At 49.7% G+C, this 19,903-nt stretch overlaps 2 protein-coding genes across 3 annotated transcripts in view; both read right to left on the minus strand.

Annotated features, from left to right (window-relative positions):
* The window catches only part of LOC118537459 (cytochrome P450 2B11-like), a 10,740-nt gene extending 7,646 nt beyond the window's left edge, over nt 1-3,094 (minus strand). The window contains 6 exon segments of the mRNA XM_078063720.1: nt 436-612; nt 1,000-1,160; nt 1,815-1,964; nt 2,045-2,080; nt 2,083-2,176; nt 2,930-3,094. Of these exon segments, the coding sequence (XP_077919846.1) occupies nt 436-612; nt 1,000-1,160; nt 1,815-1,964; nt 2,045-2,080; nt 2,083-2,176; nt 2,930-3,094 (783 nt within the window).
* Nucleotides 3,095-3,804: 710 nt separating this feature from the next.
* LOC118537504 (cytochrome P450 2B11) lies at nt 3,805-17,416 on the minus strand. Of its 2 annotated transcripts, XM_036094948.2 has the most exons (9): nt 17,235-17,416; nt 14,823-14,985; nt 14,526-14,675; nt 13,133-13,293; nt 11,235-11,411; nt 10,589-10,730; nt 8,926-9,113; nt 8,358-8,499; nt 3,805-5,101 (listed from the first exon to the last, which is right to left on the minus strand). In XM_036094948.2, exons 1-9 carry the CDS (start codon nt 17,403-17,405, stop codon nt 4,911-4,913), a joined length of 1,485 nt encoding a protein of 494 aa, XP_035950841.2. In that variant the 5' UTR covers nt 17,406-17,416; the 3' UTR covers nt 3,805-4,910. The 2 variants fall into 2 exon arrangements, with proteins under 2 accessions (XP_035950841.2, XP_077919484.1); XM_078063358.1 differs by lacking the exon at nt 3,805-5,101 and having other exon boundaries at nt 8,421-8,552.
* Nucleotides 17,417-19,903: the final 2,487 nt, after the last annotated feature.

Genomic DNA, 19,903 nt, shown 5'->3' on the forward strand with positions numbered 1-19,903 from the left:
CTGACTAATCAGAACAGACATGGGCCTCCTACCAATCAGAAGAGACACGGGCCTCTGACTAATCAGAACAGACATGGGCCTCCAACCAATCAGAACAGAAATTGGTCTCCGACCAATTAGAACAGACACGGGCCTCTGACTAATTAGAATGGGAGGAGGTAGAGAAGGGTCCCGAAGACCCCCTGTGTGGGGTAGGTGGTAGCTACCTCTTTTAGTTGCTACCTCATAACATGCGTTCCAGGAGAGCCTGGGGAAGCTGAGGAAGGACTGGGAGGTGGGAAGGGAGGGCGGACTAGTGGCTTTCTTAGCAATTTGTAGGGAAGTATTTAAACATTTAAACATCACATACATCATAACCAACCACACCAGCTCAATGTCAGTAGTGTGCCCATCACTCCCTTTCCCACCCACTCCCCCATCCAGCGTGGCCCTTGCCTTGTCCATGTGGACCAGGAAGGAATCAATGAAGCCCTTCGGGGCGCTGGGGTCCAGCATTTCCCGGTGCCTCTCGATGTTCTCAGTGATAAAATCTTCCATTTCTTTAATTTTGCTGTGCACGCGAGTGTGGATGCCAGGAAAGTGTTTCAGGATGCCGGAGAGGAGTTCAAACATCTACAGGGAAGCAAGGAGGTCCCAGAGTCGGTTCTTTCTGGGCTGGCGGTGCAAGTTTGAGGTTGTACCCTGCACAGCAGAGCAATATCTGAAGGGTTTAATTCACCCCCTGGCCTTGGGGAATGTGCCTCCCAGTCGAGCAAACATGCACACACATACACATACTCAGTGGTGCGTGAACAGGTGCAGCCTGCCCCAATCACACTTACCTCTACAGGGATTTCTTCTCTCATAGGCCTCCCTTTCCTGAGGCCTATTTCCTACCTCCAGTCTGACTCATCACCTTTCGATGCCTTCTTGCATCGGTGTTAGGACAAAAAGCATCTGATTTTTGCCCAGGGTCCACCCACCCCAATTCTTGGCCCACCATGGAAACTTCGGCTTCACCTGGCCGTAGAAAGAGCTAGCAAGATCGGAGAGATCGCTCATTAAATGTAGCAACTGTAGGAATCTGGGGTCCTGGTAATTAAAGCGCTGGCCAAGAACGATGGTACAGATGATGTTAGCCATGGCGGAGTGAACGAAGAAGGTGGGATCCAGATAGGCCCCTGTGAACAGGAGTTCTATCACGGTGGGGCCCTACATGGTCCTTCTGGGAGGCTCTGACCTGGCTGGTGCCATCTTAGCTTGGTTGGTTGGTTTCTTTCTCTTTCCCTTGGGCAGACTGACTTTCGCTGGGTCTCTTATCATGCCTTTTTCTGGACATCTCGGGCTCTGTGTCTCGTGGTTTTCTTGGGCTCTGTCTGGGTCTGACTTTCTTGGTGCACCTGCATCTTTCTCTGGTCTTGTCTCTGACTCTTTGAGACTCAGCCCCTTCTTCCCTGTCCTCTCTCTTTTCATGCCCCTGTCTTCGTGGCCCCCTCCTTGGCCTTGCTGTCACTTTGTGTCTCCCCTGACTCTATTCCTCTCTTTACCCTTTTCTTTCTAAGTCCTTTCCTTACAGTTTCTGCTTCTGGATCGATCTTTGTCAGTGTCCTGGGTTTTCCCTCTGACTTGCTTTCTCTGTCTGTCTGCTTTCTCTGCCTATTTCTCTCTCCATCCCTATTTTCTTCATTCTCTTTCTCTTTTTCTGTCTCTGTCTCCTTCTCCCTTTCCCTGAACGTGTCTCTGTATCTCTCTGTCTCTGTCTCTGGGTCCTTCTGTCCCCATCTCACCCTCCCCCTGCCTGCCCGTCCATCCCCTGCCCCAGCCCCTGGGCTCACCCCGGGATTTCTGCAGCTCCTTCACCAGACACTGAGCCTCCTCCTGGATTCGCTTCTCAGTGCTCTGCTTCCCCATCCCGAAGTCCCTCATGGTGAGCTAAGAGAATTGCCGAAGGGCCTTCCAAGACTTTCCACTGGCAAAGACCACACCTGATTGATGGGGCATGGAGGGAAGGTAGGGAGGTGTCCCCTCAGCTTTTCCCCAACCCCCAACCCCGTGCCCCACTCACCTTTTCCCCTGAGAATGGGATCAATGATGGCAATGCCACCAGAGCCTCCTTCACTGCCTTGTACCCACACAGGATGACAACAGGCCAGGGTCCCGGGTAGACTGTGAAGACATCCCCGTATTTCTTCTGCAGCTGTGGAGGTGGTGTCCAGCTCTCACTCTCTCACTCAAGAGAAGAGTCTTCCCCTTACACCTGGATCACACCCTCCAGCATAGCCTAACGACCACCACCCATCCCCTTCGAGTCCCTATCAAGGAAGAAGGGAGACCTGAACTCTATGGCCTCATCCAAGCCTCCCTCATATGCCCTTGCCCCAAATGTTCTCCTCTCTCAGCTTTTCCAAGAACTCTCCCAGCTTCGAATTTTAAAAATGACAGAGACTCTGGGCGCCTGGGTGGCTCAGTTGGTTAAGCGTCTACCTTCGGCTCAGGTCATGATCCCAGGGTCCTGGGATTGAGCCCCGCATCAGGCTCCCTGCTCAGCAGGAAGTCTGCTTCTCCCTCTCCCTCTGCCCCTCCCCTGGCTCCTGCTCTTTCTGTCAAATAAATAAATAAAATCATTTAAAAAAATGACAGAGACCCCTCACATGTGAGCTCTAGTACCTCTCCCTCCCAACTCCTGTAGGACACAGCTCAAAGCCCCACATCTATCATCATAATTTCTCCCTCCAGTCTATCTTCCCTGCATTACTTCTTATAGGAATTCCAGAAACTTCTCTCATGGACATATTGAGCCAGATGGCAGATGGAGGCTGGAAGAAGACAATCCCCAAGCTGGCCTGAGAAGTCCCACCCACAGTTTGAACCCCAACTGCCTTGCTGCCTGTGAGCTCTTACCTGTCCACCCACCTCCTGCTTTCCACCCCCTTCACCCTCCCCATCTCACCGCCTGGAAGGTCTTGAGAAAGCCCTGGTGGTCTATTTGCAAAATGTTCCCCAGGAAGGGCAGAGGCCAAGGTCCTGGAGGGAGGTGGCCCTGGGAGGCTGGGTGACCCCAGAGTAGCAAGAGGCCAATAAGGACTGTGAGAAGCAGGAGGGCTGACAGTACCATGGTCCTGGCTGTGTCTGCCTTCTATCCTGCCATCCCTCTTTAAAGGGAGGCTGCTCTGTTGCTTGTCACCTTTTCTCCCCCCCCCCATGGTCTGTGTGGGCGGGTGTGCCAAAAATCTGCCTTGGGACACCTCTTGGTAACTCTCCAGCGGCAACAGGGAGCCCAAAGGTGGCAGGTGCTGCAGAAGCCAGGAAGTTTAGCATTTCACATGGGTCCCAAAACCATTCTATTGGCCTCTGGCTGGCCCAAGGTATCTTAGCAGGCAATGCCCTTGAACCTGGAATACCTTCCTGAAGGAAGGGTAGTGGTGCCCGCAGGTGGAACATGTAGAGGGTGGTGAGGGACGGTTGCACCACAAGGATGGCTCTTGGCCAGTTTTCTTAGAGGGTGGCATTGCATCATGAGGGACTGAGAATAGCTTGAAGGCAGAATTGGTGCATCTTGTGTTCTTTGGGAACAGGGATTTGTTCTGGGCATCAAAAGAAAGTGAGATATGAAGAAAAAGACTAGGTCTGATGGGAGGCTAGCTCCATGTTGGGTGCATTTGGGGTTGCCTGATTCAACCATTCATTCATTCATTCATTCATTCCTCAACAAATATTTTGCCTTCTCAGAGCTGGCATGGCAGTGAAGAAGTTCTCACCTTCCAGAAAGATCCCTAGTGACCTGACAATAAATGGGTCTCACATAAAATAGCATGGATAGGGGATGTCAGGCTTTGGATGTTTATTTGAGTGTCAGGGGGATTGAAGGGCACTATCAGGGAATCCAAGGCACCAGTTTAGAATCATGCATCTCAGGTGGCCATGGGCCGAGGACGCCCTTACACAGAGGGAAGCAGTAGGGAGAGTCAGTGAGAATGAGGACAGCAGTGTACAGCAATGGTCTACAATGTGGGTGAACCTCAAAAATATTATGCTGAGTGAAAGAAGCCAGACACAACAGAGCACATATTGTATGATTCCATTTACATGAAATACACAGAATAAGCAAAGCCATAGAGACCAGAAGCAGACTGATGGTTGCCAGGGGCTGAGGGGAAGGGGGGATGGAGAGTGACTGCTAATGGGTATGGGGTTTAATTCTTCAGGGATGAGAATGTTTGGAACTAGATAGTGGTGGTGGTTGTACACCGTTGTGAATGAACTCAATGCCACTAAATTATACACTTTAAAATGCTTCGTTTTATGTTATATGAATTTCACCATAATTTTAAAATATATTGTGGGGGGTGGGGGTGCTGGGTGAAGAATTTGAGTTTGAGAGCCAGGGAGACAGAGTATGAATCTTGCTCCTCCACTCCCAGCCATATGACCTGGGACAACTGATGCCAGTCCTTGGCCTTTGTTTACTCATCTGTAAAATGGGCACGATCATTATACCCACCCCATGGAAATACTGGAAGGAGGATTCAAGTGAGATCGTGTTTGCACAGGTCATGGAGCGCAAACAGTTGCTACAGGGAGGTGGTGGTGGTTCTGAGGAAGGGGGGAGTCACTGGGGGTAGCTGTGGCCTGAGAGGCAGAACTGAGCCAAGTCTCCTCCCTTCACTCCCAGCTTTTATATATACACCACATCCGGAACTCTGTTAACAAAGGAAAGAAAACACTTCCACGAGTCTTTACAAGAGCTGCAGAATGATGGACTGAGATGAGGTGGCAGAGAGGACTTTGCCAAGGAGGTGGCACCTAGGAGGGAAAGGATGCTGGTTGGCAGTGGGTCTCTCAGTGACAGGAAGACCCAGAGAGAGGCAAGGAGTTGTTCTCTGCAGAGATGGGGACACTTCATGATCCTGGGGTCCTTTGACCCCCTTTCCTCAGCATCCTCCATGAGCCAGAAAGCTGATCTGGTACACTGGGGGCACTTTGCCCACACCACTCTCCCGGGGTGTGAGGTCAATGTCCTCAGGGGCCACGGGGCTGGCCACAGAGAAGTTCTGGAGGATGGTGATGAAGAAGAGGAATAATTCCATGCGGGCGATGCCTTCACCAAGACAACTGCGTTTCCCTGTGGGCACAGAATATCACCAATATGGGCACGGAGCCGATGCACATCCTTTGCCCTCTCACATCCCAAATCCAGACATCTGTGTCCATTGCAACAGATTTGTATGGGATTGGCCTTTAACCTGCAATTCAGGGTGGACTTTTAGGGGGTTCCTGGGCCCTCTGAAACCAGGTGCAAACATTTAGGTGAATGGGCCTTGCACATTTTTTTCCAGGAGAGAGTTTGTAGCTACTGTTAGATTTCCAGAAGGTTCAGTGTTCCCCAGAGAATAAAGACACATGTCTGGTTGCGTGTGTGTGTGTGTGTGTGTGTGTGTCTGTCTGTCTGTCTGCCTCCACTGTGTAGGTATGTGCACATTTCTGACAACATTTTTAATGTCTTTCATTTCTAATATGGGGAGAATAGTACCCAACAAATAGGGCTATTGTGAGGTTAAAGAAATTAATATTTGTAAAAATTCTTAGACTAGCTAGGTGGCCTGTACTAAGGATACTATAGGTGGTTATTGTTTTGTGTTTCTTTCTGGGTGTGTGTGGTGGGGAGTGTGTGCGTCTGGGAAGAGTGTATGTGTGCTACGGAATGCATGTGTGGAGGGGCGTGTGTGTGGTGGGAAGTGTTTGTGTGTGTGTATGTGGCATGGAGTGTGTGTGTGGGCAGTGTGTATGTGGGGGGGAGTGTGCATGTATGTGGCAGGGAGACTGTGCAGTGGGGAACGTGGCGGGGGAGTGTAGGGGGGAGGGTGTGTGGTAGGGAGTATGTGTGTGGCAGGGAATGTGGGGGGTAGTGAAGGGGGACTGTGTATGTGTGTGTGTGTGGTGGGGAGTGTGTGTGTGGTGGGGAGTGTGAGGGTGTGGGGGGGAGTGTGTGTGGTGGAGAGTGTGTGTAGTGGAGATTGTGAAGGTGTGGGGGGAATTGTGTGGTGGGGATTGTTAGGGTGTGGGGGGATTGTGTGGTGGGGAGTGTGTGTAGTGGGGATTGTGAGGGTGTGGGGGGAGTGTGTGTGGGGATTGTGAGGGTGTGGGGGGAGTGTGTGTGGTGGGGAGTGTGTGTGGTGGGGATTGTGAGGGTGTGGGGGGATTGTGTGGTGGGGATTGTGAGGGTGTGGGTGGGAGTGTGTGTGGTGGGGATTGTGAGGGTGTGGGGGGATTGTGTGGTGGGGATTGTGAGGGTGTGGGTGGGAGTGTGTGTGGTGGGGATTGTGAGGGTGTGGGGGGATTGTGTGGTGGGGATTGTGAGGGTGTGGGTGGGAGTGTGTGTGGTGGGGATTGTGAGGGTGTGGGGGGGGATTGTGTGGTGGGGATTGTGAGGGTGTGGTAGGGAGTGTGTGTGGTGAGGATTGTGAGAATGTGGGGGGAATGTGTGTGGTGGGGAGTGTGGGTGTGTGGCAGGGAGTGTGTGTGTGATAGGGGTGTGGGGGTGTATCTGACACTGTGTGTTTGTCCATCTCTGGGTTGTCATCTTATCTCAGTCTAAGAGACATGGGCTTCAAGAGTTTGGGGAAAAAACCAAACTGCACATAAAATTGTGAATGGGACTGGCGTCTGTGAGAGGGCAGTCTGTGGCTTCCAGTAGACCCTCAGATGTGTGAGAGCCCCCCAGTAGGTTATAGAGCATGGGCTTGATGACAAATGAGGACACAGGGAGTGGAAACCTCAGGCAGAGACCCTGAAAACCTCCTCCTTTACTTCAGGGGCTCTTAATCTGCAAGCTGACCACCTTGGAAAGGCCATTCCAGACATTTCCTAGACTTCTCATTGGGCCTGCGTGGAGGTTTCTGGGGGGAAGTGTCCACATCTTTTTGGCACATCAGAAGTTAGGAAATAAGAACTTAGGAATGCTCAGGGCAGGGCTTGGGGCTAGTTCTCCCGCAACTGGTTATGCAACCCAGTTCTTTCCTGAACAGCCTGAGCCTACTCTCTCCCTCCCACCCTGTCTTCATCTCTGGGGCTGTCCATTGGGACACCTTTGCTATCCTTTTGGCTCTGACATCTTTTTGCCTTGGTCTGTCTTTCTTTCCTGCCGTGGTGATCTTGGCTCAGTCTTTTGCTCTGTCTGTACCTTGTCTCCTTCCTCTTTTGCTCACTTTCTTCAATTTTAAACTCCCTGTCACCGTCCATTTGCATCTGATTCCATCTGAAGCTCTCTCTCTCCCCTTTTCTGTCTCTCTCTCCTCTTCCTCACTCTATTGTCTCTGTCTCTTTCTGTCCCTATGTCCCTATGTCCCCTGTCACTGTCTCCCTCTATGTCTCTCATTGTCCCTCTCCGTGTCTCTCACTCTTTCTTTGTCTGTCTGTCTCTGTCCTTCTTGCTCTACATGTCTGCCTTGATTCTACGGTCCTTTCTCCCAAAGGATGAGGACCCTGGGCATTGGGGTTGTCTCTGGATGGGGCCAAAAGGTGGAGAATGGGGATAGAGAGAAGTCAGAGCATGTCAAGACCCTCCCTGGTTCCCCAGTGCCAGCAGGTTAAATCCAAACACCCCCAGCTTTCATGGCCCTCCAGCTGAGCTCTTTGCCCTGGTCCCCTTTTGTAATCTACACTCCAGGCTCCCATTGTTCATCTAGTTTCTCAAATACGCCTCCACCTTCAGGCTTTGACCTTGCTGTACCCTCTGCCTGGACCACTCTTTCTAGAGGCCGATTGATATCCATCCTTGACATCTTAGCTTAGAAGCCAGTGCTTCAGGGAAACTTCTCCTCACTGAATCAAGAGTAGTCAGTCCTTCCTATTTTGTGTTCCCGAAGCCCCTTTTAGAGCATTTATCACAATTATGATTCATTGTAATAATAATCACCGCTTCTGTGAGCACTTACTTTGTGGCAAGCAGTTCTAGGCACATTGCAAGCATTGATTAATTTAATTAGGTACTATTTTGTGGCCAAATGATAAACGCCCATCTTCCCTGCTGGACTGTAAATTTCCCAGGGCAGGAACCATGTCTCCACATGACATGTTCAGTGCATTATTTTCAGCAACCCCGTAGAGCACTGAGCTCAGAGTAGTGCTCAACAGATATTTTATACCAAGGTATAGAGAGGTTAAAATATCTTCCCACGGTCCAGCTTACCAAAATGTGCCTTTGGGACATGATCTTACTTCTTAAGCCCCTTCTAGGGTTGCAATGAAGATGGAGCAGATTAAAGCAGGTAAAGCAACTGGCATATACCAACAGCTCAATAAGCAAAGATCTCTCCTTGATGGTCTCACGGAGGGGGTGGCACCTGCGCTCTGGGAAAGGGAGTGCAGGCCTGGCTTACCTACGGAGAAGGGGATAAAAGCTTCATTCTTCTTCAATGCCCCATTGGCATCCAGAAAGCGGTCAGGGTTGAAGACTTCTGGTTTTTCAAAGTAATGTGGATCATTGAGAGCCGAGTGCAGGATGGGAAATACTTCAGTGCCCTGAGGGAGGGTCACAAGGTCAAGATATTGCCATTCCTTTCCTCAGTCCACCCCTTAAAAAACAAAAACAAAAACAAGAGGGACCTAGTGATAAAACCAGACCAAACCAAAACAAAACAAAAAATTAAAAAAATAGGTCAAGTCCAGAGATTAAGAGAACCCAGATGGGCCACACAAGAGAGATGTGGGAGGGGCGCCTGGGTGGCTCAGTTGGTTAAGCAACTGCCTTCGGCTCAGGTCATGATCCTGGAGTCCCGGGATCGAGTCCCGCATCGGGCTCCCTGCTCGGCAGGGAGTCCGCTTCTCCCTCTGACCCTCCTCCCTCTCATGCTCTCTGTCTCTCACTCTCTCTCTCTCAAATAAATAAATAAAATCTTTAAAAAAAAAAAAAAAAAAAGAGAGATGTGGGAGCCCAGCTGGCCTCACCTTGGGAATGATGTACCCTCTGAAGCTAGTGTCTTTGGTGACCATATGGGGCACACCAATCGGGAGGAGGTCCCCGAATCTCTGAATCTCATGGATGACTGCATCAGTGTATGGCATTTTGGCTCGGTCATCAAGGGATGGAAGGTGGTGTGGGCCAATCACCTGGTCAATCTCTTTGTGGATTCTCTCTGCACAGATGAGTGGGGACAGGGAACCTCATTTTAAAAAGACATTTCAGCAGGGACATTGCTTTCTATGGGCCAGTGAGCCAGGGAAAACATATAATAAATGGTTAGGTCATTGACACCTCTCAGAGCAACCAGCCTGGGGAGGAGGTAGAAGGGGAAGCAAGAATTCTCACCTTTTGAAATCTAATGAATGCTATGAATTCTCCCCATGGGGCACAGGTAAACACACACACACACACCACACACACACACCACAGTTTTGCATAGAATTTCAGATTAAGAACTCAAGGCTATAAGCCTGCCAAAATTCTCCCTCTAAAAAGAGTTGGTTGAAAATGAACTAATAATTATTGTGTGTGTCTTATAGATGGCACACTGTGCTAGGTCTTCAGGAATATAACAATGAAATAGATCAACAGATTAACCCGCGAACAACTGGATAAATAAATGAATACATAAATCAATCAACTTATGAATGGAAAGATTGATGAATGGAAGAGCACTAATGAATGCATGTATGTATTTATTTCTCAATATGTGAATTAATGAATCATTAATCATTGATTAATAAATGGCCCATAGACCAATGAACCTGATTAACCAACAAATCACATAAATGGATGGCTGGCTAGATCTATAGAGGAATAAGTAAGTAATTAAATTAATGAAGGAATAGGTAAATAAAGGAATGGATGGATGGATTGAATGATAAATCAATAAATCAGTGATGAATAACCGAGTGAATTAATAAATGAATAATAGATGGATGAAGGATGGAATGAAAGAATGATGGAAGGGGCGCCTGGGTGGCTCAGTGGGTTAAGCATCTGCCTTTGGCACTGGTCATGATCCGGGGAATCTCGGATCAAGTCCCACATCAGGTTCTCTGCTCAGCAGGGAGTTTGCTTCTCCCTCTGCCCCTCACCCTGCTCTGGTGCACTCTCTCTCTCTCTCAAATAAATAAAATAAAATCTTTTTTTTTTTTTTTTAAAGAAAGAACGATGGAAGAATTAAGGAATGAAATCTAGTTCATAGGACAGATGGATACATGCATGAACGAATGAGCCAATGAATCAATGACAAATACTTCATTCGATTAATCACTGTTTCAAAAGATCAACAGATGAATCAATGAATCCAAATAAAGAACGGAAGTCTATGTCGTTGGATTAATCATTGATGAAAGAATCTGAGTGTACAGGTTAATTAATAAGTAAAAGGATGGATGGGTGGGTGGATAGATGAGTCTGCCTTTAAGTGATGGGAGGAAACAGTGGGAGAACACACTCACAGATTGGTCATCCATCCACCCACAGGACTGGCTTAGTTAGGGGCTCATTCAATACCTGCAGTGGTCCTGGTGTAAGAGATGAACACCGCCTCTCTCATTCGGGAAGGACGCCAGCCCCACCCCCTTGCAGCCCCCAAAGCGGTCAGAAGATGCCCCCCTCCATGGGCTGTCCCCGCCCCCCCACCTGTGATGTGGGGGTATTTGAGCAGGAGCAGGAATCCATAGCGGAGCGTGGTGCTGGTGGTCTCCGTGCCGGCGAAGATGAGCGACAGCGCGGTGTAGATGAGGTTCCGCTGGTGGAACTCGCTGCGGGGGTCGGCCTTCTCCTGAATCCATGGGGAAGCAGGGGGGCTTTGCTGCACGCTCGTCCCTCGTGCCTCCCTCGGGGCGCCCTCCCCAGCTTCTGGGTTTCTCACACCGTCTAGTCCGGTTGACATTTCTGTGCCCTCTGTGCGCCCAGCCGGGAATCCCTCTCCGTCTCTCTGCGCTCTGTCTCGGCTCCAGTGCATTTCCCATCTCTCTGCTGTGTTTGTCTGCCCCTGGCTCCCAGCCTCTTTAGGCTTCTGTGAGTCTTGTCACCTGTTGCTGTCCTTCGGTCCACGCGTCCTGCGTTCCCTGTTTCTCTCTCTCCCTCTCTCCTCCCGACTTTCTCCTTCGTCCTCTTCCCGTCATTTCCCTTTTGCATCTCCCGTCCCTTTCCCCAGTCTCCCTCCGTATCCTGCGTCCTTCCCTCCTTCTTCCCCATTTCTTTCCCCTCGCCCCTCCCTTCTTCTCACCCCCCATCTTTTCCTCCCTTCCCGTCCCTCCCATTTCCCTTCTCCAAACCCCACTTTGTCCATGCGGATCAGGTAGGCGTCGATGAAGTCCCGGGGGGAGCTGGGGTCCAGGGTTTCACGGTGCTTCTCCACAACGCGGTCAATGAAGCGGGTGATTTCCTGCAGGTTTTTGTAGACTTGCCTGTGTGTACCAGGGAAGTACTTCAAGAAGCTGTGGAAAAGCTCGAACACCTGCGGGAGAGAAGGGGCTGTGAGGTCGACCTGGGGCTGAGCTGTGGGTCCCAGGGAGGGGAGCCCTCCTGGGCCCTAACACTTGGGGTGGGGGAGAGGCTCTCTTCTCCTTGTGTCTCTCTCTGTCTCTGTTGTCCTCTGTCTCTGTCTCCCCCTCACTGATCCTAAGTCTCCTTTGATCTGTTATTCTCCCATTTTTCTCCTTCTGCATCTTTCTCCCTCATCGTCAGGTCTTGTTTTGGTCCCTGCCCCATCCCACCTCTCCGTCTCTCTCCTTTGCGCCTCTCCTTACCTCTGTGTCTCTAATCACCCTGACCTTCTTCTTCTTCTTCTTTTTTTTTTTTTTAAGTAATCTCTTCACCCAACGTGGGGCCCGAACTCACAACCCTGAGATCAAGAGTCCCAGGCTCCATTGACTGAGCCAGCCAGGCACCCTCTGGGCACTTCTCTTGTCTACTTCAGCCAGTTGATCTGTTTAGCTCAGACCTCTCTGACTCTTTCCACCTGCCACATCTCCCTTGCTGTGCCCAACGGTGAGAACATGATGTTTACACAAGATGAACCTACTGACTACCTAGGACTATATTTATTTTGAAACATATTTCTACTGGATCATCTGAAGATTAATGTAATACCTAAGTTCCTGTAAAAAAATAATTGTTTTGTTCCCAAAAAATGTGGGAACAGAGAGAGTACAATGTAAAATTCTTTTAATCCCTCCTTCTAGGGATAACCATTGTTAACTCTGGTGAATCTCCTTCCAGAGTTTTCTCTCTCTGTGGTTTTCTATGGGAGGAGAAAAGTGAAATCACCTTTTGCGCTTCTCTCAAATACTCACCCTGGGCCCCATTCCAGATTTTTGGAGCAGACTCTCCAGTAGGAGGTCATGGGAATTTGTATTTGTGACAGTCCTACGCACGCATCTGACATCCATTCCTGGTTAAGAACCATAGACAGGCATAGCGCTCTTAAGTTTAATTTCTTTTCTTTTTTTTCTTTCTTTTTTTTTTTTTTAAGAGAGGGAGAGAGAAGTGGGGGAGGAGCAGAAGGCGAGGGAGAAAGAGAATCTTAAGTAGGCTCTATGCTCTGAGCGGAGCCTGAGGTGGGGTTCCATCTCACATCCCTGATATCAGGACCTGAGCCGAAATCAAGAGTTGGAGACTTAACCAACTGAGCTACCCAGGTGCTCCTGCAGTTTAATTTTTTAAACTTAATATACAACTGGGGTATTTCCAGGTTCTTTGAGAAAGAGAAACTATACTATTTTGTTTTAAAAGTGGAGCATATTACTTTATTATCTGGGAGACATTTAAAAAAATAACAGAAAGAGGAAGGAGAAATGGCAAAAACAAAGAAATCTCATTCCTTATTTTCATGTGTCCTTTGAATTGTTTCAAGCAAGGGGCTTTGCCAAAGACAGAGGTGAAGGTTTGGAGAAATCAGGGACAGAAGAGGAGAGAGCCTGACAGTCTGACCCATATTCTGTCCCCCTGTCTCTTCATCTTTGCCTCGCCATACTAGGCTCTCCAGTCCCTGTCTCCTGTCCCTCCCTCCCGCCCCCCAGCGCTCAGTGTCCGTGGCTCAGTGTCCCTGTCCCTCTCGGTTGTCTCTGCCCCACCTTCCAGCCTGAAGCTGCATTGCTGGGCTCCCAAAGCGGATTGCCCCTCTCCCCTGCCCTAGATGCCCACCTCATGCCCACCCTCCTGCACCCTCTCCCTGACCTGGCTGGAGAAGGAGCTGATGAGCGCGAAGGACTGGTAGAACAGGTCCAGCAGCCGCAGCAATTCAGGGTCTCTGTAGCCAAAGCGTTTTCCACAGACAATGGAACAGATGACGTTAGTGGTCATGGAGTGGAAGAATAAGGTGGGGTCCTGGAGGGCTCCTAGGAGGAGGAGGCACAAGTCATGGGACACAGACTCAAACAGATGCCTTGGGAGCATTTGACTACCGCCCCATCTCTGCATATCTGCCCTCCCTCGCCCAGTGACAGTAAAGGAAAGGGGACAGGAACAGCTAACATGCACCAGCCCAGATGATGTGCCAGGCCCTATTCTAAGCCCTTCGTATATTATTTTCTTAAATTCCCACCACAACCTTGGAGGAAAGTGCCATTCTGTTATTATTTCCATCTTACAGATGGGCAGAGAGGTGGAGTAACTTGACCAGTGTTCCCCAGCTCCTCATCCCTGGGGTCATGATTCAGACCCAGGGGCTGTGCAGGTAGTCCCTCTCAGGTCTCAGCTCTGACCCTGGGAGCAGGGAGTTAAGTCCCAGGGGCAGAGGGGTGCAGAGTGGATGATCAGTCAATCACATGCGCAAATTAAAAAGCTCTGCTCTCCCTATCCCTTGTCTGTCACTGCCCCTTCATCTCTTCTCTCCACCTCTAGGGCTCTCTGGTGTCCAGAGAATTGTTCTGTACTTGCTAGTTGACGTCTATATACATTCTGGTCTCCCTGACTGTATGCCCAGGAGAAACATGTCATCAGCCTCTCTCTGCGGGTCTCACCTGTCCATCTGCTCTTGTTCCCTCAGCAGACCCTTCCCTGAACCTGTCTGTCTGCCTGTCTCATTTTCTCTGCCTTGGTTTCTTTCTGCCTGTCCCAGGCTCTTCCAGTCTCTCTCTGTCTTGGTCCCTCCATCTCTGCCTCTTTCTCCTTCCCTGTCTCTCCATCTGAGTCACTCTGTTTCTTCCGGTCTGTCTTCTTAGTCCTCTGTCCCTATTCCTCTATTGCTCCCTATGTCTCTGCCTCTGCCTCTCCCTCCCAGCCTCTACATTTATGTCTCAAAATATCTCTTATAGAAGGACCCGGACATCTTTATGTCCCCTTTCTCTTTGCCTTCTTTTTATAAGTCCTATTTTCGCCTTTGATAGATACAATTAATCCATGAGTTGGTTTCCCTGAATCCAAGTAAATAGTGTGCTAATATCTAAGTTTATGCCTTTGAGTTATTCTCGACACTATACACCCCACATCTCTTCTGCCTCCCCGTATTCCTCTCCTACTCATCTCTGTCTGTTCCTCTGCCTGATGATCTCTCGGGATCATTCTCTATCTCTACCTCTCTTTCTCTGCCCACGGGTACCCCATGCACCCTGCCTTCCCCAGGACTCACCCTGGGTTTTCCGTAGCTCCTCCACCAGACACTGAGCCTCCTCCTGAATCCGCTTCTCCATACTCCACTTCCCCAACCCGAAGTCCCTCATGGTGGCCAGAGAGAATCGGCGAAGGGTCTTCCAGCGTTCCCCATTGGCAAAGACCACACCTGGGGGTGTAGGGAAGGCATGGGTTGCTGAAGAGATTGGAAGGGGACTCTGGGTCCCTCAGCACCCCCTTATCTTCCCTTCCCGGATCCATCCTCCCCAGTTCCCCTTGCCCATCATTCCCCTCCAGGTGCCTTTGAGGCCCTTACCATATTCCTGGAAGACTGCCTCTAGTATAGCAATTTTCCCCCGGCCGGAGAAGGTCTCAGCCTGGTCCACCAGGGCCTCCCGTATGGCCTTTATCCCACATAGCATGACCACAGGCCTTGGCCCCAGGTACACCGTGAAGACATCCCCGTATTTCTCTTGGAACTGTGAAGCACATCCACACCGAGGGTTGCTATTAGTCCATGTGCACCGATGCGGCCATCCCATAAAGACACTTATGTATAGATTGATCTTGCTCCCCCCAAGACCTTCCACCCCAGGCTGCCTTTCCCCTTCCCAGGACCCAACAACTAAAGGATTAACCCATGACCCAGCCAAGCTCTGCATGAGTGGTGCCCTAAGCAGTACAGATGGTTACATATCTCTTACTCCTGCCCATACCTCTGAGTCTAGCCAGATCTCCCCAGCATTGAAACCGAAAGGTCATCCTCCTTGTGACCCGACATCAATCTACTGTCTGCCTCCTGACTTTATTTCCCCACAGAACTACCCCGAACCACCCACTGGGTAGACATGAAGGGAAAACAATGGCTTCTGGGATGATCATGAAATCTGAGGAATCATAACATCAGTGCGGCCACTTGCAAAACTGCTCGGTGCTGGGGGCGCCTGGGTGGCTCAGTCGTTAGGTGTCTGCCTTCCGCTCAGGTCATGGTCCCAGGGTCCTGGGATCGAGTCCCGCTTTGGGCTCCCTGCTCAGCCGGGAGCCTGCTTCTCCCTCTCCCACTCCCCGGGCCTGTGTTCCCTCTCTTGCTGTGTCTCTTTCTGTCAAATAAATAAATAAAATCTTAAAAAAAAAAACTGAAACTAAACACATGTATACTCAGTGACCTAGCAGCCCCACCACCAGATGCACGCCCAGCAAAAACGTGCACATAGATTCACCAAAATACAAACAAGAAGATTCCTGGAAGCTCAGCAACACAGATGGAGGATAAATATATAGTGATATATTCATGCCGTGGAATACTATGTAGCAATTAAAAAGAACGGGCTCTGCAGCCAACAACATGAATGAAACTCAACAGGCATAGTGTTGAGTGAAAGCAATCAGACACAAAAGTGTCCATAGGTCATAATTCTATTTATTTATTTATTTATTTACTTTAGAGAGAGAGCATGAAGTGCAAGCAGGAGGGAGTGGGGGAGGAAGGGTAGGGCAGAGGGAGGGGGAGAGGGAGAGAGATGATCTTAAGCAAGCTCCACGCCCAGAGTGGAGCCTGACCTGGGGGGTGGGGGGTGGGTTCTATCTTACAACCTTGAGATCATCAAGAGTCTGAACCCCAAAAGACTGAGCCACCCAGGCGTCCCCGGTCATAATTCTATTTATATGAAGCCAGGATCGTGGGAGGGTGGTGACTGGAAGGGGGTTTCTGGGGACAGAATGTGTTGTTACTTATCTGTATGTCAATTACATGAGTATGCTCCTTCGAGAGAATTCACTGAGCTGAACACTTAGGGTTTGTGCACTTTTAGGGGTGATGCTAAACCTCAACAACAGTTGACTTAAAATTGTAAAAAAGTTAAGGGGCGCCTGGGTGGCTCAGTCGTTAGGTGTCTGCCTTCGGCTCAGGTCATGATCCCAGGGCCCTGGGATGGAGCCCCGTGTCGGGCTCCCTGCTCCGCGGGAAGTCTGCTTCTCCCTCTCCCACTCCCCCTGCTTATGTCCCCTCTCTCGCTGTGTTTCTGTCTGTCAAATAAATAAATAAAATCTTTTTTTAAAAAAAATAATAAAAATAAAAGCAAAAGGATGGCAAGGCCAAGATTCAGGAGCGTGGTCGCCATGGGACGAGGGGTAGACAGAGGAGAATGGGGCAACTGGAAGTTCCTGTTGGTCATCCAGTTCCTCTGTTGGGAAGTCAGTTCGTGGGTGTGGACAACATTATTAATAAATAAATGGATCATCAAGCAAGAAATCATGCTGGAAAGCAGTGATCCGGGACCTGGTAAATACTCCGGCGTTAGTTATTACAGCTCATTCATGGTCATTATTGCTAAGCACTCTGTGTCTGGCCTCCCGTCCTCCTCACCCCTCTTCCTCCCGACACCAGCACCGACCTGGGCCTCTTTTTTTGGCAGGAGAGGCCTATTTGATTGGTGGCACCGCCCCTTTTTTTTGTTCTTCCAGCACCCGGCAGGCACCCGAGGGGTGGCTGAAGAATGAAATTCTACACCATGGCTCACACCCAGACACCTCTTCAAACCCACTTGCCTGCTCCAGAGACAGTGCCCACACACCTCAACCGAGCAGGGACACCTGATTGTCTGAGCACCATCCAGCATGCTGCACCTCCATGCCCCTTCCTCACCCCACGCCCACGCCTTTCTGGGGAGTGATCTCCAAGTACAGAGGCAGGGAGCCCCCCTCAGACCCCATCCAATCTGCATCTCACCCTGAGGAAGGATTTGAGTAAGCCACTTCTGTCCATCTGAAGAAGGTTCCCCAAGAAAGGCAGAGGACGGGGGCCTGGCGGCAGGCAGCCATAGGCCTTCGGGTGGCCCCTGGCCAGCAGAAACAAGAGTCCCGTGAGGAGAGCAAGGAGGAGAAGGACGCTGAGCTCCATGACTTGGTCTGGCTGCCTTCCTCCCAACTGCAGCCTTGAGCTGTGACTTTTATCCTGAACCTGCCTTCCCACCACGTTATGTAACGTCATCCCCACCCCGCCTCTCCTCTCATCAAGGCCAAGAGTGTGAACTTGAAAGAAAGAGTGGTACTGACAGACCCATACTTTCTGATTGGGCAACCCTACGTGTTGGCCAAGACAATGTGGTAACGATTCCAAAGTCCACAGGAGTGTGTGTGGCTCTCATGTTGTATTTGTCTTGCGGGCACAGGTAAGCATGCATTGTCCACTTGTGTGCATAAGCTAGCGTGTGTGTGTGTAAGATTTTATATGTGAAGCGGTGTTTGCATTGCATGAATGTGCAGATGTGTTTCTGTGTATGAGTCTGCATGAGGTTGTGTATATATTTTTGCATGTGTATGGGCTTATATATATGTATTTATGTGGCTTCATATACGAGGGTGTGTTTGCATTTGGGTGGTGGTGGTGGTGTGTGTTCCTGTGCATGAGTCGGTGTGTACCCATGTGTTTGTGCATCCCCCAGTCCCTGTCTGTGGGGCCTTCAGGTGCTCCATGTCTACCTCCAACCCTCCATCCTTCACCCTCCCTTGGCAACCGCCACAGATGGGAGTGATGGGGCAACAGGACGGTGGGGGTGGGGGGGAGAGACACAGAACTGGTGAGACTCAGAGGTGCAGAGAGAGAGAGACTGAGGCCACGCAGGTACGGTGTTCAGGCCCCCTGGCTCTCTGATTGCTCTGAGCAGGGCCGGGCGCTTCTCTCTCTGCCTCCAGCTCCATAGGATGTTTCTCTGACCCTCTCTTTGTGACTGTCTCTCTCTTGCTATCTCTCTCTGTCTCGGTGTCTCTGTTTCTGCCTTTACACTCTGAGCTCCACGAGCCCAGAGACTGGGTCCATGTTGGCTGATGTCCCCTGGGCTCCTGTCTGTCTCCATCATAGCGCCGGACCTCTGGCAAGCTCAGTCCCGTATTTTGCCCAGTGTGTGAATGAATGTGGCCACATCCACCAGTCGTGCCCTGGGCCTGGCTTTCCACTTCTCTCTGTCTCTCTCCTTCAAAAGGAAATGGGCGGGGGGGGGGGGGTAACAACCACTGATCTGTTTTTTGTCACTAGAGATTAGCTTGTACTTTTCTCAATTTTATGTGAAGGGGAGTCATGTGGTATGCACTATTTTTTGCCTGTCTTCTTTCCACTCTGTATCATTATTTTAAAGTTTGGGGTAAGCTGAATAGTGACCTCCCAAATATGTCCTTATCCTAATCCCCATAACCTGTGAATGCTACCTAATATGGTAGAAGGGATTTTGTAGATGGGATTAAATTAAAGACCGTCAAATGAGGAGTAGGCCAATGCTGTAATCACTTGGCCAATTATAAGGCAGCCAAGTACATGAATTCACCACTCATCATCACTCATTATCAGGGAAATGCCAATCAAAACTACAGTGACATATCACCTCACAGCTGTTAGGATGGATGTTATTACAAAGACAAGAAACAGGAGTGCCTGGCTGGCTCAGTTGGTGGAGCATGCGACTCTTGATCTTGGGGTTGTGAGTTTGAACCCCACATTGGGTATAGAAATTACTTAAAAAAAAAAAAGGACAAGAAACAACAAGTGTTGGTGAAGGTGTGAAGAAAAAGGAATTCTTGTGTACGATTGGCGAGAATGTAAGTTGGTGCAGCCAGTGTGGAAAACAGTATGGAGTTTCCTCCAAAAATTAAAATAGAACTACCCAACTAACAAATAGAACTATCCAACTAACCCAAGCAGGAGCTTGCTCTGTCCACTCCACACATCGACCTGGTATAACGGTGCATCCCTCCCCTCGGGGGCAATACTAATGGTGCAAAAAGCAAAAAAAAGAACTACCGGGGCGCCTGGGTGGCTCAGTCATTAAGCGTCTGCCTTCCGCTCGGGTCATGATCCTGGGGTCCTGGGATCGAGCCCCACATCCGGCTCCCTGCTCAGCGGGAAGCCTGCTTCTCCCTCTCTCACTCCCCCTGCTTGTGTTCCCTCTCTCGCTGTCTCTCCCTCTCTGTCAAAAAAGGAAAAAAAGAACTACCATAAGATCCAACAATTGCACTTCTGGGTATTTATCTGAAGAAAATGAAAACACTAACTCCAAAAGATATCTGAACACACCACACACACACACACACACACCGTTTATTGCAGCATTATCTACAACAGCCAAACATGGAAGTACTCTGACGTTGCAGGGTACTATATATTTATAGGAGTGCTATAAATGTTACTCAGGTCAGATTGGTTGATAGTGTTGTTCACTCCTACTGTATCCTGGTTGAGTTTCCACCCACTTGTTCTATAAGTTATTAAAAGAGAGGTAATCAAATCTCTGCGTATAACTGGGATTTGTCTATGTCCCCTTGCAGTTTTATTTGTTTTTGCTTAATGTATTTTGAAGCTTAGTTATCAAGCCCATACACTTTTGTGCACATGCATGGGAGTGAGGC

This window comes from Halichoerus grypus, chromosome 15 (genome assembly GCF_964656455.1).
Source record: "Halichoerus grypus chromosome 15, mHalGry1.hap1.1, whole genome shotgun sequence".
NCBI lineage: Eukaryota > Metazoa > Chordata > Mammalia > Carnivora > Phocidae > Halichoerus > Halichoerus grypus.

Excerpts from the sequence above, each read along its gene's own strand:
- LOC118537504 (XM_036094948.2), bottom strand. The coding sequence starts at position 17,405 with ATGGAGCTCAGCGTCCTTCTCCTCCTTGCTCTCCTCACGGGACTCTTG. Across the intron at positions 14,986-17,234 it reads TACTCAAATCCTTCCTCAGG|TTCCAAGAGAAATACGGGGA; the intron begins GTGAGATGCAGA and ends TGTGCTTCACAG. Across the intron at positions 14,676-14,822 it reads GGCAGTCTTCCAGGAATATG|GTGTGGTCTTTGCCAATGGG; the intron begins GTAAGGGCCTCA and ends CTACACCCCCAG.